Below are 22,187 nucleotides of genomic sequence, written 5' to 3' on the forward strand. Positions count from 1 at the left end.
GACCTCAGTATTGGCAATTCTTTTAGACTCCGTATTGTTAATTGCTGTTAACTGACTTATACTGTACGAGTGCAGGTGGAGAGCTAAAATATTATGTTTTTGTTTTTCATATATATATCTTATTTGAGTATGGTTCCCAGGTTACTCTAGGTCATCATGTACACTTTTTACCAGTCCTTCATTTTGTACCACACATCAGGGTAAAAGAAATGTAGTCCAGTTGGTTTACTTGAAGGCCCTCATTTACAGGATTTTGGCATAGGACTGCACAGCAAGTCACCTTGCTGAGCTGCCCTACACCAAAGTGAAAGGGCAGGACTTCAACATACGTATGCAATACGATGCATTCCTGTCCTTTCTTCCTACGTTGGCGCCATTTTGGGAGGGGTAAGGATTAGGCACTTCTCCAGGTTTACATGATTTTGTAAATCTGGGGCAGCGTCAAAATCCATGAGTGTTGCATAGAAACACCAACCGCTACGTCATGGAACGCACAGTAAGGTGAAGCAGCGATTTGCGCTGCGTCACCTTCCTCCAGATTTATGATGCCACTCTAAGCCATGCAGGGTGGCTTCATAAATCTGATTCAGAGCCCTGCGTGGTTCATGTACCACCTTACGTGGTGCAAAAGTGAATCAACGCTCTCATAAATAACCCCCAAAGTGTGCAAGAATCTTTACTTCTAGAATGCATTATTGTTGCAAGACATTCCAGGACTGGAGCATGGTGTTACTGATGCCATTGAACTATCTGGTAGTCTAACATTTAAGGGCTTGTGTATGAAAGTGAAAATATTGAACCGCATGTACATAAGGATGTTACATTATGTTATGTTGATTTGGATAGTGCAAGAATATCTGAGTGTTTGAGCAGGTGTGTAGGGGTTTGGTCGCCGTTGAGTTATTCGAAGAGCCAGGTCTTCAGCTGCTAGCGGAACTTCAGAAGTGAGGAGGGAGCTTTGAAGTGTTGACGGGGGGTTGTTCCATGTTTTGGGTGCAATGTAGGAGAACATGCAAACTCCTGCTCTGCTTTTGTGAATATGGAGGGTGTGTGCGAGTGAGAATGAGGCTTAACGTAGGTGTCTGGCAGGCTGGTGAAAGTGTATGCAGCTGTTCAGGTACGCTGGTCCAGTGTTGTGCAAGGCTTTGCACGTGTGCGTGAGGAGTTTGAAATTGCTGTGTGTGTGAATGGGGAGCCAGTGGAGCTCTCTGTATGTGTGGAGCTCTCTGTATGAGTATAAGCAGTAGTATTCTGGATGGCCTGAAGTCTATGTTGGAACTGCTTGAAGATTTCGGCTACTAGACCTGTCATCCTTAGGGGGGTCTTCCCTCAAGATGTTGCCGTCATTCTCCTATTTTCCTAAATTCATATTTGCTGGCCTTAGGACTCTGTGCACTTTACCACTGCTAATCAGTGCTAAGGTGTTTGTTCTCACTCCCCTAAACATGGTAAAATTGGCTTACACCTGATTGGTATATTCAATTTACTTATAAGTTCCTAGTAAATTGATATAACATGCCCAAGGCCTGTGAGTTAACTGCTACTGGTGGGCCTACGGCACATATTGTGCCACCCACTAAAGAGCCCCTTAAAACCTCTCCCAGGTCTGCTTTTGCCCCGTGAATGCAGTTTTAAACTACCAAATTGGCTTAGAAAAATAAATATCTTGCCAAGCATCAAGCTTCCATCTTATTTATCAGCCACACCTAAGATAGGCCCTAGGTAGCCAAAAGGTCAGGGTCCATTATAATTAAAAAGTTGGACATGTACTTTTAAGTTGTATATGGGCATCTACTCACAAATTCGTTGTTCGCTACGGTGAGGTCTGCTTCTCCCATAGGATAACATTGGGTTGCCTTATTACATTTAAGAAATGCTAACTTCTACTTAGGAGTTGCTAGGAAATTCATATGTTGTTCCTAAGAAATTGTAATTTAAAATCCTCTTTGGTGGTAAAGTCAGATTTCAAGTTACAATTTGGAAAATGCCACTTTTAAAAAGTTTGAATAATCACAGCCATTTCTTCTGTTTTGTGAAACATCTCCTAGTGTCCAGTATGGCTGTGGATAAAAAGGGCCCAACCCCCAAGTTCATCACTTTTGAAAAGATGGCATTTTCCTGCCCTAGCTACTTCTTGGCTGCAGCCTTTTTCTGAGTCACATGACTGGGTGTAGTTGGCAGCTGGACTTTGTATATTCCTCCCAAATAATCATACAATAGGGAGATTATGTGGGTCTGAATGGGCCATCACTAGGCAGGATGGGGAGAGCTGGGCACTGCCCCACTTGAAAATCAAGAGGCTGTGCCCTGCCTTCACACAAAGGACTTCACACTAGTGATTGTACCTGCAGGCAGGAGAGAGGCAGGTCAGGAGAGGCAGGAAATTCTAAACCCCTCAAAAAGAAACAAACTCTAGAAACCTTCCCTGATTCAGAGAAAGCACCAGTTATAAAAAATAGTACCCTCAAACTAACCCTGGGTGGTGAACTTCGCCCCGCTACCGGAGTTTGCGGAGTTTTCCGCACTCCGCATTACGCAGAGCTCGCAGACTTCCAAAAAACACTGCTCCACGGAGCGGAGTTTTTTTCCTCGCTTGCGTTCGTCAACGTCTAGTTGGAGACTGCGAGCAAGGAAAATCAACCTCCCGGCGAGATTTTCTCTCGCTTGCAATCGTCAACATGAAGTTGGCGAGCGTGGAAAATCAACATCCCGGTGAGATTTCTCAACGTGGGGGGGGGGTCAGGTTTTTCATTGCAAGTGGTCGCGTATGCTCGCGACATCTCAAATGAGAAATTGCCCGTTCGCGTTGCGAAAGCTGCCGCTTGAGCTAAAAATCTACTCGAGTGGCAGAAAATGAAAGCAGGGACCGCTTGCGCTGTGCATGATGCCGTTTGCAATGATTGCACAGTGAAGACAAACATCCGGCACTGTGCAATCAACGCGAACTTCATTTTTCTGTTGTACTCTGCCGCTTTTGGAGCACCGCATAGTGCGGCACTGGTTCTTTTTGCACTTCGCGGAGTTCTGCGTAGTGCAACTCCAGTCACTCCGCCCAGGGTTACCTCAGACCCACTCTTCAGTTCACTTTCTGGACCTGTGGAAGGACTCTTAGAGGACTGCCTGCTGCTGAGGCCTCCTGTGTACTTCAGAAGATGACTTTGATGTGCCTGGAAGGACTGCTCTGCTGCCTGAAGACCTCAGAGGCCTGTCCTGCTGTTTCAGCACATTTCCACTACTTGAAACCAGGACTACCAGAGTGACTCCAAGAACTAGTGCTGGCCTCCTTATCAGAGCCTCTGGGAGAAAAAAGATGCCAATCATCTTGAGCCCGCACGTCTGGACCGAGCCTGAATGAGTCCTGCCCCTCCAAGTGGAACCTCTCCAGTCCTGGACCCTGGACATGGTGCTAAAGGTAAATAGCCAAAATCCTAAACATGGGAATTAGAAGATTTTAGGCTAAAAAGTGCTCTGAAAATTAAGAGGAGACTGGGACCTACCTGAATATCGATCAGCGCAAGGTGCATCGTCAGTTGGTCTGACTGCATGGCTCCCACTACGTTCTTTTCCACAGCAGAAAATCATGTTCAGCGGTCATTCACAGAAGAAGTATCTGGCCTTGTGGAACCCTAAGCAGCAATAGCTTTAAGTTTCATCCCGCTGGAGATTTTCAACTTCCAAAAAAGAGACTAAGTCCTGTTGTGAGTTTCTTACATGGCCCATTGTCATTTTTCCGATGTTGGCCTAATCATGCACGTTGTTGTCCGCTTTGGTTTCGTACATTTTAATAAATATCATGCATGCTTTGTGTCACGTATTTTCACACAGAACTAGCACGTTTTCCTATTTTATTCTTTTCATGGGATTTAGTCTGTACAGCCTAGGCAAGGTCAAGCAACATTGCCCCTTGTTATTCTCTCTGGTCAATTAATAGTACCTAGACATAATAGAATGTAGCTGCTGTTGTGAATACACATATCATATAGCTAGGGGCAGAGGTTATGGGAAAACACAAACACAGAGCGAAGTTCCTGAGACAAGAGTGCTGCATCAGCCGAGATGTAGATCATTCACCTATGTATGCTAAGGGGTCCGCCACTAATTCCAGAGATCTGTAATCACTTAGCTTTAGTAGTGGAGGAGGGTTTAGGCAAATCTGTCAGATACCTGGACAGGCCTCTTTATTGTATATGGTTTATTAACCATATTGATGGCATTATTGAAATGTATCTGTTTAATAACTGTGGAGCAATTATTGCATCTTAGAGCACTGTAGTTTGAATAAACATTGTAAACTTCCTTCATGTCTCTTTTCCATCTTATTGTGGACAAATGTGAGCACGAGAGCAAAAGTGTGTGTCCTGTTGCCATGATCCCTGAGAGGGTCAGGAGTTGTGTGTTCTGTGGTGCCAAATTACTTGTCTCTCTGGAAAGGTTAGGAGGGCAAGTGAGGCACTATAGCTAGTCGGACTCGGACTCATAGATACTGATGTGGTACGGTAACTCAGTTCCCTACATATTGATGTTCTATAGTCCCAACCACAGTTCTGTTCCTGAGCAGAATCCCTGCAACAGTCTGAAGATAGAAATCTTGACCACAGCTTCATCCAGTGACTCCGAGACGATGATGCCCCCTCCTCGGACACCGCCTGCAGCCTTGCTCTGTTTATCTTATCTTCTAATTTCAAAGGTAAGATCTGACTGGGGCCAATCCACGTCTTGTATTCAACCTGCGCTCTATTGCGTTCAGACATATTTTTTTACATGGACTCAGTCTCTTAGACTAGATGTCTGTGGTTGGCACTTTGACCATTTAGGCACTAGTTTTTAGGATTAAGATTTAATCTATTGTTCTAAATTAGAGTGGGATTTTTCTTGTGTTGGGTTTTCACTTAATTACTGTTTTTGTGATGCATAAATACTTTACAAATTGTCTTGAAGGTAAGCCTGACTGCTTTTGTTCCAAGATACCATAGTGTTAAGTGTAGGTTAGTTTAGAGACTTTAGATGTTCACCCTGACAAGGACTATGACTGTTGCTTGAGCACGGTTTCTGTCCCACTCAACCAACAACCAGATTACTCACACCAGTGTAGAGAGTTTTGCTGAAGTTGAGTGTGCTTGTGATGAGTGCTTGCATGACAGTGCATCTGGTGTTCTGTGGCAGCCATTTGAAAATCTTCCATAACATGCACAGGATTTGGGAGCACACAGCCCTCACTGCAATAACTGGTGCCGTCAAGTTGAGTTTGTCATCTAGGATTTCTGGTGTGGTCAGTTGGTGTTGTTGTTGATCCTAGCTCTGTCGACCACCAGGTGACCTCCCACCGGTGGTGCTGTTTCCGAAGACCAGTATTTCCATCTTGTCAGAGTTGAGCTCCAAGCAGGTGGTTCTCATCCATTCTGCTACCACAGTCATGCAGTTGGTGATGTTGGCTCTGGTGGTGGTTGTCATGTCTGTCAGGGAGAGGATGATTTGGGTATCTTTGGCGTAAGAGATGCGGTGATTTATTGGGTGGTGTTGGTGAGTGGAGTCATGTAGACACTGAACAAGGTATGTCTGAGAGACAATGCCTGCGGGACTCCGCAGATCAGGCTCTTGGTCTCCGATTTGATATTGCATGTCACCTTAGAGTATCATAGCTTAAAAGGGCCACTGATTGGCAACCCTGTGCTTCTAAGTGATCTTTGAACTCATCAAAGGCTTGTAATATCCTGAATACATATTGATTGAGATATTTTCTCCTGTACATGTCATTAGAGTTTGTACCTATTTTCTTTCAAACCTCTATTTCTTATCCGGTCATCCGCTCCCACCTCTCTGTCCTAACTTTACCCATTGACCTTCATCATTTACAATGAATTCCGGATAAAGTTTCATAACCTCACAGTAAGCTGCACACATATGGCCCAATTCACAAAGAAAGTCATAAAATCTGCACTTGCAGATTGATACCTAAGTGCAAGTCCACATTTATGAATTTCAGCATGGAAAGTGGTGCCAGGTGCAGGGTTTTCATGCACATTCCTTTGGGAGATCATTTGACATTCCTAGTGAGGTCATATTCTTGCTATGAGGAGATCTTCATTTGCAAATGCACATTTTATTCCTCCATAGGAAAAATATTTTTCTCAATTGAGAAAGCCATCCCACGCCCAACCCCAGCAAATCCTAGGATCATCCATTCCTCTTCCCACCCAGGAACGTAAGTTACACAAGCGCTTGACTGGATTAAGTCTCCAACCCTTTCCATGGTGCAAAGGGGATGGGCAGGACTTTGTGAATGCTGGCAAACAGCCATATTGTTAGTGGATGTTCACAAACTTCCTAGAGTAACCACTACTTGGAATTTCAATTCCCACTCCTTGGGGGGGCTGACACATTCTGAGAGTTCTGTACCTGTGTCAGAGATCTCCACATAAGGAAATTGGTTTACACTTGCCAAGAATTATTTAGTGAATGCCTGGCAGGTTATGAATAAGATAAAGTCAGTCATAAACATAGGTTAATGACCATATTTACCTGTGCGAATCTACACCTTAGGTCCACTACAGAGCCAGTAGCCTTCATGATGAGTAATGCACAGAGGACCACAGTGGAAAGGAAGAGCAGAGAGTAGAAGGCCAGGAAAATGTTATGCTCTAATTTCAAGAAATAGCAGTTTCATCAGAATTGGACTAGGTTATAACGATACTGATCGGGAAGCAAAGCGTGTAAATGACACAGCTCCAGTTGTATGCGGACATGCCCTGTAGAAAATCACCCAAATTACCCAAAGTCATCTATGGCTGCTCTTCAATGTACTATGTATACTCACTGAGTGTTTTATTTGTCTTCTCAAAGGTAGTGGCGATGCGCTGCGTTTGTGCACCGATTGTAAGATTTCCTGTGGAAAGAGCGTCATAGATGCATTCGATTTGGCCACCACAAGCAGAAGACACTGCAGCATAGTTAGAAGCATTTTGTGTCTTCAGGTCTTCCAAGAACACTGGAGTGAAGGCACTTTTGCTCTGTGTTGATGGTGACGCAGGAGAAGAAAAGAGGCTGGTCCCAGTGACTTGCCCTGTGAAAGAAAGAAGGGGGAACAAGGTCACATATCTTGTCTTTGGCAGATAGCTTCCATACAATTAAACTGCAGAGCTGTTTAGGGTCTAATGAATCATAGATATTCTGAGTGGCTGAAGTTGGGCAACATCAGTGCCCCTGAACCAGACTGAGACAAACATTAGAAGATTCCTGAATGTCCTAAAACTATAGGATCTAGAAACACTTCAGACAGTGCATAGTCTGCTGAAATGCTGGAATTTACATTTAAGGGATTTCCCCAAATCCTCTGCTACATCTACAACCCCAAGCAACCAGTTTCAAAGCCATGATTTCTTGAATTAGGCAAAAGAAAGGGTGTGGGGAGCTGAGGCATGCAGGTGTGTGGTGAAATGTAGGCTCATCCCAACTTCTGGGATAAGCAATATTAATGTTGAACTTCTATCGAGCCGGAAGCAACCCCAAGGTGCTCAAAGGGGTTGGTACAGCATAGAATCTATGGCATCGGGGACAGAGTTTGGCTGCATTAGAGGCTAATGCAAGTGTGGCAGAGATAGTATGAAATAGACAGCATTGGAACATTGCAAGATGAACATTGTCTAGACACATGGATATCAAAATCTACTGTTGCCCTTTCCTGGTGAGAAGCTCACAATTGTTGCTGGTAGCATACAGCATCTCTAAAGCTATAAGTTTAAGACGGAACATGGTGCATATGTGTACCCCATCCGTGGTAGAAAACATTGCCTTTATCCATCTGCTCTCTCCTAAAACACGGCGCATATATCTATGAAGACTCCAGTGAGGATTGGCGCATATAACGGCCGAGCTGGAAGTAACATGGCAGATGGCAAATCTAGGATTGATAAAGAGTCCTCGCCAACATTGACCACTTTTGTTTAGGGAGCTGGCCCGCATCATGCATGGATGAACTGGAATTAGTTCAGGACTGTGGTGGGGTGGCTCGGTATCTTCATCAATTCCGTCCAGAATCTGAATGTTATTGAAAGATGAAAATAGACGCAGGTGTGGCAATCAGCTTGGCCAACAGGCAGAGATATGTGACATGGCATCTGGTTTCGAAGAAAAGGGAACAATGACAACTGTTCTAGAGTGTCCTCGCAGAAGTTATGATATACATTCAAGGCATATTTTTCTTACCACATTGTACAATTGTCACCCACTTTTTGGTGATCATCATTTCAACTCTTTTGAGAAATGGAGTAGGATGAAAGCACAGACTCCATTGTAGTTCAATGACAACAAAAGTATTTAATTAAAGGTGCCCAGGAAATTCTGTGCCCCCATATCAGACATACATCATACTTGGAAAGAGTTGAGAAGCTCCCTGGTTTCAAAGGTCATGGTAGCAGTATATTGCATGGGAATATCACCTGTCTCCTAAATATCCCTTACATAAATATCACCCCATTTAAGTTAATAATAGAACATTTACACACAGTGGGTTGATATTATTGTAAATTATATATAAGACAATCAGGCACATGCATCAAGGGCATGTGTGTGCTCAACATGAAACTTTGAAAAATGCACTAAAGTGCATTTTTCAAAGTTTAAAACAAATTACCATGAAGTTCAACTTCATGGTAATTTGCGTCCCCTATTAGCGAAATCGCTATTCTCAACTGGTTCTTGCATTGCATTTAAGGAATCGCAATTTGAGATTCCTTAAATGCAATCGCAATTTGAAAAATCGCAATTAATTGCAATTTTTTAAAGTGCGAGGGGCAAGTTGTTTCATGCATTGCAAAAGCTATTTTTGTGATCGCAAACAGCCAATTTTTGCGATTCGCACCGTTTGCGATCGCATAAAGCTTTGATGCATGTGCCTGAATATATTTATGCCAAAAGAGATTTCTGGGAATGATATTCAGACACATAACCAATTTATTTCAACATAAACTTCAAGATGCTTAGTAGCCACCTTGTTCAAAGGTTTTGCAGGATACGCAGTTTGGACCTCGGGTTGAGGGCACTGTGATTACTGGGTGCCTGAGGCTCCTTTTTAAATGAAAGCAAAGGGATGGAAAAAACAGTCCCACTTGAAATCATGTGGAACCTAGCCCGATTCAAGTAAAGCTTTATTAAGCTACTTCCAGACCAGTCCCAGGATCTAAGGAGATTGTTACGGCACGCAGCAGAGGAAGGACCCATTAGACCATCTAGAACTCTGGACCTGAGTCAGAGTTTGGCCGACAGGGTCCTCTATTGGAATTGCAACGGAGTACACTGTCCACAAAACGCTCGGTCTGCCCACACAATTTTGAGTCTGGTGAACCACTAGCTTTATGCTAACAGAGTAAAATTTACTGTCAACTTAAAACTTCCATTTATAGCCCAAGGGAGTGGTAGCCATCAGAATTAAGCCATCCGACCATCTACCACTACCCCATTTAGAATAGGGTATAGGCTGTTTTTTTTGTTTGTTTTCTTTTAATTGTAGTCACCGGTAAGAATAACCTGGTGGTTAGGGCAGGTAAAAAAAAAAAATGGCCAAATGTCAAAATCATAAAATGTGCGATTTAAGATATGGACGTCGTTTAAGAACAAATGTGTTATTTTCTTGAAAGTTAAAAACAACCAATAACTGCATTGTAAATAGAGACACAAGTTTTCCATTTTTACTATAAATGCTTCCCTCTCTTTATTTTAAAAATCACAAAGAAGTAGAGGTTAAGGGTCTGATTTGCAAAGGGACTTACGTGTAGTAAAGGTACAAGTGTGGAGTCTATGCACTCTGGGCAGCCTCTCTGTCCAGCGCACTGCAGTGAGTGCAGTGCGGAGATTCTGCCATGAGTGAAGAGACACGTAACTTTATTGCATATTAGTCCCTTTGTGATTTGAGCCCTAAGCCTTCATTTAAGGGTCTCACCATATGTTCAATCATGTCTGCTAGATCAAACGTTATGCATATAATCAGAAGCCCTAGTATTAAAACATGCCATCTTGTAACGTGCCATACATTGTCATTACCTTTTCTGTTTGCGAAAGGCACCAGTTATCGAAAGTAGTAACATAAACTTTTACTAAATTCACCTTGGTGAAACTGCAACGATTGCTGCTGCTTATTGAGAAGCATAAGGGCTGGTACCCAGCTAATGCCCCGTGCGCTCATTGAGAAAAGTGTGGGGTGACCAGCAATATCAAAGGAGAGGCAGAACGATCTAAGAGTATGAGCATAGACACGAACAGACAAGAGGATAGGATAGTGGAATGAAGGGTCCCGAACACAGGAGAGGGTTGAGTAGTCGGTTACAGGACAGGCAGTCAGTGCGAAGGGAAACGCAGGGGAAACTGTTGGATGAAAGAGGCAAAGATTTGATGAAGGGAGGACGAAATGGTTACAGGAGGGGGCACAGGGTGGATTAGCTACTTTCATAAGAGGAAACGTTTGTTAGGAGGATGTTGTATTAAATCGTAATAATGTAACTGCGCATGGTTGAGGCGAGTGAGGACTTGAGCACTGTGGACTAATTATAGTGTTAATCTTGGAGCAGATGTAGCAGGGTGAAGTCATGAGCAGATAAGGATGAACAATAGAATACTGATAATTGAAGATGATGGAGAGAGTAAAGAGCTGAAGGTTTGCACAGAGCGTTTGTGGATGGTGAGGTAATGAGGTCCTGGAAATAGATAGATTTGACACCTCCTAGATCATTAAGCAGTGTATGAAGGGCTTGCTTATTAACCAAGAAGTTAGCAGTGAATATGTGCTTTCGCCATTTATGTACTGCTGCCCTCATTTACTGTTATGCGCTCTTATTTCAAGTGTAATTCATGGCTGAGGCCTATCTTTGGTACAAGGTGGATAATGAAGCAGTTGTATGAGCTGTAGTGCAAGACTGAAGTGAGGTCTTTATGAAGATCACGTGGAAAGCAGTGAGAGCAGTGGGGTCCTGTTTTCTACAGCAGATGGGTACATGAGAGAGCGATCTACAAGGAGGCGAACTGATTTGCATGTGAAATGTGTGATGTCAGATGGAGCGATGATGGGTTTAGATTTGGATAAAGTGTTTGAAATTAGCATAAAATTGAGTGGCTTACCTTGCTTGTGGGTGGGATTAAGGAAGGTGTCATTTGAGGAGTGATCAGACAGAAGTGGAGACACTGCCGAAAGCATCAGTAAAATATTTTGGCAAGTTATGGTCACACCAGTGAAAGCAGAATCGTTTGGTGAAGGCAATAAATAGGTGTGTAGCATAATTTCCGCCAGCTGTAACTGAAAGCCTTTACTATATAGTTACAGAGACGAATGCGTTTCCAGATGTTTGGAATGAAAGAGGCTTATGGTGCGAGTCTTAATGAGAAAACATCTTGTCATCCATAATAAAGCACTGACCAAGGAGAGTAAGATCACATAGGTATGCTTTACTAAGGTAATACCTAAAACAAAACAAATGTTAGATTGGTTTTGAAATTACAGTAAAATCATGAGTCTGAGTCTTAGGACCTGGAAGGCCAGTGCAATCACGAGTGAAATACGTACAGTATTGGAGCATGCTAGTATAAACTATGTTCAGGATCCTTTGAGACACCTTTAAAAATACATTTTAATACAAGTAAAAGGGATAGCTCCTTTCCGCTCCTAAAGCGTCTTTTTTTTAACGCAGAACAAAATGCTGTATGGTGCTCTGTAAAACACGTTAGCGCCACCTGGTGTATTTCATGCAAAACGGCCCCAGAAATGTTCTGCCAAATGCAATGGATCTCCGTCACATAAACAAAGGCAATAAAAATCAAACATCAAAGCGGCGAAAGTGAAAGTAATCGAGCAGAGCATCAAAGGGCTGGGTGAGAAGGGAGGGGGGAATGCAAGGGTCAAAGCGGCTAAAGTGAAAGAAAGCTATAGAGAATGGAGGGGGGAGTGGGAGCAGCTGTGCACGTGCATGTGATCGTGCACTCAAGGTTTAGGCCAGCCAAAAGACTGTGGGTAGCACTTTGAAAATCCCACATACAAAATGTCTCTTCGAGCCTTTGGCTCAGCGAGACCTAAAAGGTAGTGAGTGTCTGGTCACTGTTGTTACTGCAGAGGTGTATTGCCTGGTGATTGCTGTTACTGTGGGTCAAGCGGTTGGTGACTGAGTTGATCCCTATAGGACTAGGCCTGGGCAAAAATTTCGTTCCGTTCGCGGAAATTGCGATAATTTGACATTTTTGCGTTCCGTGGAGAGCGCGAAAATGTCAAAAATTCCGGTTTCCGCAGCTTGGCGATAATTTGTTTCTTGCTCGCGCTGTAAAATGATACATTCTCGCGCGCGCGCGATCGCCTTACCTGAATCCCTGCGTTCGCCGACAAGTTTTCTTGATCCGGTCGCGTTCTCCATGAGATGTTGTATTGTTTTTAGCCATTTGCGCTGTCTCGCGACAGTTCGCGCCCGCAGTGACGTCATGCGTCGCGCGATCACGTCTTTCTTCTCGCGATCATGCACCGCGAGAACAACTCAAAACAAGATGGCCGCGCCCGCAAGCAACCACATGGGTAAGTTGGCGACCCGCAACCATGCAGAAAATCTCGCGAACATGCCGGAAAAAAACTTCCGCATCTTCGCGATATTTCTGCTTGTTTGCGATAATTTTAAACATTCTCGCGATAATTTGCGAAGGTTAATTCCGCAAATTCCGCCCACCCCTATATAGGACTGCACATGCAGAAAAGTCTGTGCATTAATTGCAACTCTAACATAGAAAAATGGCATGTGCCCATCATCTTTGGGACCACAAGTGGGCTATTTTGTAGGAAATGCTGTTCATCAAAGTAACACCGGGGAACAAGTACACCTTGAGATGGATCATCCCTTGCTGTATGTACACAGTGTTACTAAAGGTCAGGCAATGTGTGGTCATATTCCTCTTGTGTACAATCCTACCTTAGCCTGGCTGACAGAGAACCTTTAATGTCTCTAGAGTCATTGTTACTAAAGGGAGAACCATTGAACCTTTTATAGACCCCACCACCCTTCACACCCATCCTATGTTCTTTAGAAATGAACTATTTAGGATATGGAGACTTACATGTCATTCCGTAGTTGAAGATTGCCTTTTCGTTGCTGTTGATGGGAATGGTGGCCCCATTCGGATTTGTGAGATCATCATTTTTGTCCAAGTTCCACACACCTGAAAAACACAATTACATTAGCACCAGTGGACAGCATCACTGAAACCTTCCATCACCCTCTGAGATGAATTAACGACCTTGTCCCACATTGACAGATAACATGGAACCACGTACACATGCACACAGGCTGATAATGATGACTATCAGTCTCATATGATCAGTTGAGAGAGCTTTCTATTCTAGACAACCCAAGCCCTCCTTATCCTCTTGCTTTCCCTCTGCTTCGACAAACCCAGGAGTGCCTTGTGACATGTACATTGGTTTCAAATATGGCTACCGCCTTTATATACATCACTCAAGCTGTCAGAAAGTTCAGATTTTTCATATTCTTTCTGTGAATGAGAAAGACCCTCTATAACCCAAGCTGAATGTAAAGCAAACCACAAGCAGACCATGGTTGGCCTTGGAAACCATCGGTAATCCTTGGATAACCATCACTTGAACTTTGTTAACTAATCATGGTCAATGTAGGCTGCTGACTCTGTGTTCTAGCTTCTGACCGCAGCTGAATAATACTTCCGCTCAGCCTTCCGGATATTTCAGATCTATTTCATAGCACTAACGACTCCTGTTTGAAACGTTGCTCATTCCATTTGCAGGACAGAAATGGCCCTAAGGACCCAAGATAAAACCACAGTAGGTTGCAGGGAAGAGAGCTGCTTCGGCCTGTCCAGCTCTAACGCTGAACCTGATGTTAAGGAAATGCACGGATATGCCATTGTGGAGAAGCAATGCCGACTGCTGCTATATGAAACCCTCAAGTATTGCAATACTTTGTGACCTCCTCTTCAGAACTACATATTTGTAAAAGTGTAATGCAAAATTGAAGTGTTTGGACCCATTTTAAAACATTTTTGATGCACAAACCACAACATCGCCCTAAGTGAGGGCCAGGTTCTTTTTTTGCACTGCCATAAGGGTTTGGGTCATATTATGTGACTGCTTTGAGCTCCCAGTGTTGCACCAAGAATATTCTCCACCATCGGAGGTATCCTCCCTTCCGTCTGCCTCCATTACATAATTGTAGCTGGTTTCACTATGGCCAAATCATGATTGGATTACCGCAATGCCATCTATGCATGGCTTCCATGAACATTCTTGCTAGTCTTCAAATGGTCCAAAGCCTTGTCGATCGGGTTATACTTACCTAAGGACAGAGCTTGGTTCATGAGGCACTATATGGCCATGATTCCGGATATGCTCCTAAGAGCTTCCAGCCCTGTCAGCCCTCAGTGAACCATACCTTTCATGCCATTACGCCATTGAAATATGAAAGTCTTGGATGCAGAACACTTATTGTTCAGGGCTCCATCTTAGGAAATAACCTGCCCTTTCCAATAAGACTTGGGAAAGCATTGCAGATGTATTGGAGAGCACTTAACACTCACCTCTTCTATTCTGCCTTTGAGTAGGCACCTACTTCTTCTGCTGAGAAACTCCACCCTTCGCACCACAGTGCAGTGAGGTGCTCCAGTCTCAACCATACCCTTTCTGGGGTTTGCCCGGCTCTTTCCTACCCAAAGCATGTTCATCCTATTCACAGCATTAATGGGATATCTTAAACATTTATGAGCATATAAATGATCATTTCTTCTCCTCATAATTTTACCACCACCTTTGTTAAATCTGATGCACTCTGAGGCTTCTATCACCAGCATGTTATACATGTAGTAATTACAATACTGTGTATACAGTTCCATCCTTACCCAGCAGGCCGCTCGTTCTGTTGAGGAACTGGGTGGGAAGACTTGAGACTGCGCTCAGGATTCCAAGAGAAGAAGAAACACTTAGAGATAACACCCCATCAAATGTCGCTGTGACCGAGCTGTTCCCTTTGGTCAACAGGATTCCGGATCCATTGTAAACTTCTGCATCCATGTCTGTGTAGCAGAGGAGATAAATACAATATCTGTAGCAATACCAGGAGTCAAGACACAGCGACGTGGGCATCACATGACAAAGGAGCAACCAAGACTTAGGTACTTGGCTGAATGGTTCATTTACTCAAAACGTCATCTGGGAGATTGAAAGGCAAGTCTTAAATAAATTATACTAAACTAGAAAAAAGCAACCAAACTGGGCTCGCTCATAACATTAGAGGTGGAGGCAAGTATCATGAGGAGTTCAAACACAAGATACCAAACTCAAGTGCACGCCTTTGTACTGCTTCTCCGGCATTACAAGAATTGAGGGAGTTTGGACAGCTGAGGAAGTCCAACTCTGTCCCTCTCTCTTATCAGCCAATATGTGGAAATACTTCCAAGTAAAACTGATAATAGGAAGCAGCATGACAATTAGTCTCTAAATTAAACATAAGAGAGTAAGGAATGATGGCTTATGAAGAAATGCTCACAGGACACTTGAAGGATAGTGAGCCAAGACCAGCCACAAAAGACAATGGGAAGATTTAAAAATATGTTCCACAATGCAGTGCTGCAGGGTACCCCTCCAGTATTAAATCCTAGGCTTAGACTAACTCTCAAACTTTTCCGACACTGAATGTGTGCTGTACACTAAGAATATATGACGTTACAACGAAAACATTTACAACGCATACTTTTACAATGCTGTTTTTACATCGCAACTACCTTTACGTCGCATGATTTTACAACGCATACCATTACAACGCATTCCATTACAACGCATACCATTAAAACACATAATACTTCTAGGGCAACAGTAGGGAAAGTTTTGTATAGCGTAGGGGTAAAAATTACTATTCCCATCTACCCCAAAACCCATACCCACCCTAAAACAAAAAAATCTCCATTACTTACCTCATAATGCGTTGTAATGGCATGTGTTGTAATGGTATACGTTGTCGTGGCATGCATTGTAGTGACATCCATTGTAATGGCATGTGATGTAAAGGCAGTTGCGTTGTAACAGTTGCGTTGTAAAAGCAGTACAGCACACATGTAATGTTGGAAAAGTTAGAAGAAATAAAAACATTGCTCCTTTTACCACCTGTCTCGGGGAGGTGTTATTTTGTGGTGCAAAGACCTGTCCAGCATTGTTACTAGATATGGTTTTGCATCAAACTCTATGGGTGGATCCATGTACCACCCAAGGAACAACCCCTCACTCATCGTAGCGCAAAGTACCGCTTACCTCTATTTGAGTTACTTTTTGATAACTTTCCAATGCAAAACAAGTTTTGCACTGGAAGGAAAATGCCTAATCAAGACTTCATGCTAATTTACATAACTTTTTGCGATTTTGCACCAACACTGTTATCCCACCTGCCCCTTCATTTGGTGAGAGAACGGTTAGATGACAGGAGAGACTACGATGCAGTCATTGCTGTGGCTTCTGTACAGAGAGGTCAGATAGGTTTTCAAAGAGCCATGGCTTCAGGGGTATCGTCTGCGGATGGCCTCGATGGATGTTACACATTTACTAGAGCCTTTGTAAAGGATGATATCGGATACCATTTGGCGACAAAAATATACCGCTTCTGTCTTTCTCCAATTGAACGTCATTTTAAATAGGGTTCAATCATCTCCCTTTGTGTCAACAATAACAACTTTTGAATCTTGCCAAATAATTCAACTTACAGTTTCCCTACATGAACCTTCTGTTAACTACACAACCTCCAGCACATTAATATGTATGGAATTTGCTTAAAGCTGCACATATTACCTTGTGTCATGTTATGCCACACAATGTTTGGTCTTTTGAGAGTGAGTGTTAAACTACTATTGAGCATCTAATGAGTGCCTATTGATTATCCATTAGATATATAACTTTGGTAATGGTCTTATGAAAAATGCATCTACTTCTATTGTTCATCCAGTGTACTATTGACTATCTTTTAGGTGTCTTAGGGGTATCCATTTGCTCTTTAAGGCTGATAAAAAAATGTAAAAAAAGTCTTGCCGCCTGAACTTTTAAAAAAAGTTACCATGGCAATGGACCTCACAAGGATTGACCACTGTAATAGTCTCTACCTTACTCTTGCATCAGGTCTTTTGAAAAGACTCCAGATTCTGCAAAAGGCTGCTGCTCGCTCCATCTTTAAAATTCCCGAATACGAATCGGCCAGGGAGGCCGTCAGGAAACTGCAATGGTTGCCAGTTAGACAACTATGTAAATTCAAAGCCCTGCACAGACTCAGGCCAGATCATTTTAAGAAAAACCTAAATGGTATATACCAGCAAGGATGCTTTGTTTCGGGTTCTGCCAATAACATGATTGTTCCAGAGCTACAGCGATGCTCTAGAATAGTCTGCATCTAACCATGAAAACAGCACCCTCCTTACTTAGTTTTAGAAAAGCTTTAAAAACCTGGCTCTTCACACAGTATTAGAAGACCCTTGCATACTCGCTCAACCCGTTGCAGACACTGCTGCTGCCTTAGTTAGACTTCTATTGCGCCAAGATGCCCCCGGGCATGAGCTATGCTCTATAAATTACAATTACAATTACAATCCATAGTCTATTCGTCGGTTATCTATTACATAGCTACTAGGTAGCAATCCATTAGATAGACATTAGCTTTCTATAAGGTATTTATCTAATGGGCCTCTATTGACCATCGTTATTGTGTCTACTACATATTTATTTGGAATGGATTTGCTTTTCTGTTCACAAATTCATGATAGGTTAATGGATAGGTATTAGGCAACTATCCATTGTGTGTCTATTGGTTATCTATTAAGTATCTGTTACATATCTATTGGGTATTTATGTTCATCTATTGGTTATCAATTACATATTTATTGGCTTTTATGTATATATTAGATAAGTATTGGTACCTATTAGGTATTTTTCAGATACATATCTGGTTATTTATAGATATCTATTGGGCATCTATTGACCATAAATTGGCTACCTATTAGGTATATGTTATGTATGTATTAGATAGCTGATGGGTATATAGTGGCTTTTTTGGATTTCTTGTTGGGCAATAGTCCAATATGTATGTACAGCAGAAAGTTATTTTATGTAGCAGGTAAATTGAACATTGGATATTTGAGGTCATTAGTCTTATTGATTCTTCCAGAGATCATCACAATTTAAGAAATATGGGTGTACACGTTAATAAATCTTTCCGTGGTGATAACGAATACTAAAGGTTACGCCAATCGGTCAGTTTCAAATATGTTGAAATAAATGTGCTGACAAATGATCTCATCTGACATCATAAATGCAAATTTACAAACTTAGCCAGATTCAAATACTCAAACGTTTATTGGAGGAAATACCTCAAATGAAATGAACTATCTGCAGATGCAAAGTCTGTAGTTTATAAAGCTCACTCAGGAAAACTAACTCAGTTTTGCTTCAGTTTGCATCACAATCACACAAGGCTTTTGATCTGGCTGAATTTCTGCACACGGAGAAACAGAGGCCAGGAGAGCCAGGTATTGACTTGAGCGGGCCAATCCTAGAAACAGTTGTTTGAGAGGAATGAGGTGCTATACCATTAGAATAGAAAAAGGCCACCGGTTGATTGTTTAGTGTAACTTGTAGTGTGTCCTTCAGAAGAAACCACTCCACCTGGAAAGAAAAAAACAGCATAAAAAATCAAATCCTCTGCATGTGTTATATCAATTAAAAATGGTCAATTGCACACATTAATCGTGTAGAACAAGAATGCAGTATTTGCCACCAAATCTCTTGTAGGTTTTAGAAGGTAAAAAAAGAGTGAATCCTTGGCAGTGTATATGACAAGAATCTATGCTTTCTGAGTAGCTCAAAGTTGGTAGGTTCTCTAGTAAACAATACTTAATTTGAGTTGGTTTTGCCAGTGATCAGCCTTGGAAATCATTCTAGCATACCTAAACCTAATTAAGATGCTTGCATTTGTGGTTGCACCGATTGTGCAGTGGCAAGAAAGTTGTACATTGTGCATGAGAGGGTGGCTGCTGCTGTGCGGCATTTCCGATTGTGAGAGGCAAACACACAATTTTAATTCAAGTAGAGTAGAGCTACCATGCCCAATTGGCATACCCCTAAGCAGGCAGCTGCACTTGCCCAACTTCATTGACTGATTTTGCCATGGTGGGCAAGGCCAGCACATATTGCAGAGTGCTGCATGATGAACCTTAGAGATATGTTCGACCAACTGACTGACCTAGCATTGCCGTGGCCTGATTTAGATTTAGAAAACAAGCACACACTCACTGACAGGCTAGTAACCTGTCCAGTGATGGGTGTGTTCATTTGTTCATTTATTAGGTTAACTTGCAGTTTATATTCTATTCTACTGGACTACAAAACCCAGAATGCAAATGCAAGCTTTACTGGACAAGCTTCTCACCCAGGCATCTCAGGGCCCATGGAATCCATCTCTCCATTTTGTTAAACACTGCTTATTTGAAACAAATGACAAACTGTAAGGCATGTACTGGTATTGTTTTTAGTGCTGCACAAACCCAGTGATCAATGACGCGCTATACATAGCATGAGCTCTGGCATAGGAGCTGTATCACTGAATTGAAATTGGGGCCTTGCACTTACATTCTTTCAGAAAGTAAACCAGAATCAGTCTATTTGAATAGTAGCTTTGTTGGGAGTCTTCAGCAGGAGGGTTCTACTAGGAAAGGGCACAGGTCAGAGCCCCTTGTTACTTAACATCCTGAGCTCCTCCATACAGTCGAAGATTGGGGATTTGTTGAGTGGGGTAATGCTAGATAATGGAGTCCATGCAGCCACTGCTGATGGTGTACCTGCAGCTGTGATAAACATGCCAGAATCATGCTTCTGGCAATGTTCATGCATCATCTTGAAATATTGAACATGAATGCTGACTCTGAGGAGGAAACTGAAGCCAATCTAATCATCTCCACTGCAATCCCCTACCAAGGAGTTCTCAACACCAGAGTCATTAGCCAGAAGATACTTCCGGGGTCAACTCTGGAACCAAGGAAGTTAGCATTAGCATAGATTTGCGTTATGGCTTTTGTCCATGGAGAATCTGAAGCCATGGTGGCTTTGTGAACCACAGAGTAGCATCTGCCTTTGAAGTGCAAGAGAGTCAGCGTATTTAAAAAAAAACAAAAGCTCTTCCTTCTAGAGTACGTCATAGGCCAATTTCGCTTGCTGTCAGGATAAGTAAAATTCCAAAAATGTGTTCATCATTCTGCTAAAAAAGGGGAACTGTGGAAGACTTGGGGCATGGGTTCCTACCAAAGGCACTGTAGCTTGTCTTTTGTAAAAGCCCATATTGGATCACCGCCCTTCGTTTTGAGCCTGGACAAGAGGGAGAGAGAGAGAACATTGCTTGTTTTCCCCACTGAAGGAACCACAACTGCAGCTTTCATAACTTCCATTTGAATCTCTGCCTAAAATGACAGACAGAGAAGCTGCAGTCCGCTATGCAAAATGCCTCCAGCTGAGAATTATAAGACGTGTGAGAGAGTGCTCCAGCTTGTCGGCATCCGAAAGAGACAGAGTGCAAGTCCAGTGGGTTTGGTGAAGTCAGTCATTAAGTGCTACAAGAGAACAGTAATGGTTTATTACTCTATGGGATTTCAGTAATGCCAAGCACTGCGTTTACTGCCTGTTGTCAAACTGTAATTTCTGAGGACATCCACTGGAGGAGAAATGGTCCTTGTTCCACCAAGGCACTGCTTTGTTGGAGAGGGGAAGAGCCTGTCACCGCCCTTTGGATTTTCATAAGATGTGAGCAGTGCTTGTGATGCATACATCTGTTACAGCTCATGGAGGAGCCTTCTTAACCCTATAGACCGCCGAGAAGCCTTCAAAATAAGAGCCAGCTGAGGGGAGACTTGACCTCCATCCAACGGTCTTGCACTGAGCACCAACAAACCTTAGGAACCTGCTCCGAGGTAGAGCACAATTCAGAGAGTCTAGAAATCATCTCTCCCTGACTTTGAAGCTGTCTCACGAGGTACAGCCTTCTGTCAAAATCTGCTGGACAAATCTGAATGCTACAACGCTCTCTAAGTCAGAAGATAAAATCCTTGGGCAGCCCTGGCACCAATTTCTAATCAATGTTGTGCTCTCGTGGGTGGCCTCAACTGGTTACTATGTTGTGCTGAATTCCTAGCAGGAGACTTTGTTATTTTTTTACCTTTCCTATTGGCTTGCATTACATGTTTAATTTCCAGGTTTCCTCATGGACTACTTTTTTAAATATCAATATCTCCTGAAACCCTGATCCATTTTTCATTTTACAAAATTCCCCTAGTTATTGTCGATTTTTATATGTTGTACTTCCTTTACTGTACAGCTGATTTTGTACTGTTACACCACATTCCTCCTACACATATGCCTGATGGTCCGCCTTGCAACTCAGACCAAGCTACCAAAGGTGAGCTAATGATACCATAAGGGACAATAAACATGTCCTTCTAGATCTGAGGCTCTCTCCTGGCTCAATCTTTCACAGTCTGAGAGTCAGATTCCAAACATACTCTTTGAACATTTGTAAATACTCACTTTTCTGCTCAATCTTTAGACATGAGTGTAAATGCAAGACAGATCTTCAGACTTTTCTGATATAAACTATCTATATATACCTAACTCTTCAGGGTTCTGTGTACACTCTAAGGCATTCAGTTAAAGGTTTATTATCCAGGTAGTAGCCCATGGTCTTCTAATGTTAGTTATTAAAGTCATCCTGAAACAATAAATGGACTGATCCATTTTCTCTCTCATGGCTGATGCACTGACATAGAGTTTGGCTTCATAAAAACACTTGGGAAAGGCAACTTGTGAGCCAAAAATTATTAGGCAATAAGGACAGGAATCATTGGCCTTAAACACTAACCTGTATTTTGAACGTCCTGTAGCTGTACAGACAAACAAAGGCATTGAAGTTGGTAGCCAGCGCTATGCCAGTTTGGGTGGTGCGGCCATGCAGAATAAAAGACGAGTCTGCGTCCGTTGCATTCAAGACAATGAAGTCCCCGAGACCATTGAAGGTGTAACTGAACGCATCCAGGGTGGTAATGTGGGGGTCTCCGAACATCCAGGCTGCAACAGAAGGCGACAACTATGAAACACAAGTGCGTAAAGCTCTACTCAGTATCCAAGGTCA

General features: G+C 42.7%; 1 protein-coding gene across 1 annotated transcript in view; it reads right to left on the bottom strand.

The window, feature by feature from the left end:
• The window catches only part of LOC146788620 (uncharacterized), a 447,327-nt gene that overhangs the window by 152,296 nt on the left and 272,844 nt on the right, over nucleotides 1-22,187 (bottom strand). Inside the window, exons 16-20 of the mRNA XM_085635787.1 lie at nucleotides 21,918-22,123; nucleotides 18,604-18,679; nucleotides 14,884-15,057; nucleotides 13,075-13,176; nucleotides 6,815-7,060 (exon numbers count right to left, since the gene is read on the bottom strand). Coding sequence (XP_085491913.1) covers nucleotides 6,815-7,060; nucleotides 13,075-13,176; nucleotides 14,884-15,057; nucleotides 18,604-18,679; nucleotides 21,918-22,123 — 804 coding nt within the window. The remainder of the gene's footprint in view (nucleotides 1-6,814; nucleotides 7,061-13,074; nucleotides 13,177-14,883; nucleotides 15,058-18,603; nucleotides 18,680-21,917; nucleotides 22,124-22,187) is intronic.

The sequence above is a fragment of the Triturus cristatus genome, chromosome 11 (genome assembly GCF_964204655.1).
Source record: "Triturus cristatus chromosome 11, aTriCri1.1, whole genome shotgun sequence".
Taxonomy (NCBI): domain Eukaryota; kingdom Metazoa; phylum Chordata; class Amphibia; order Caudata; family Salamandridae; genus Triturus; species Triturus cristatus.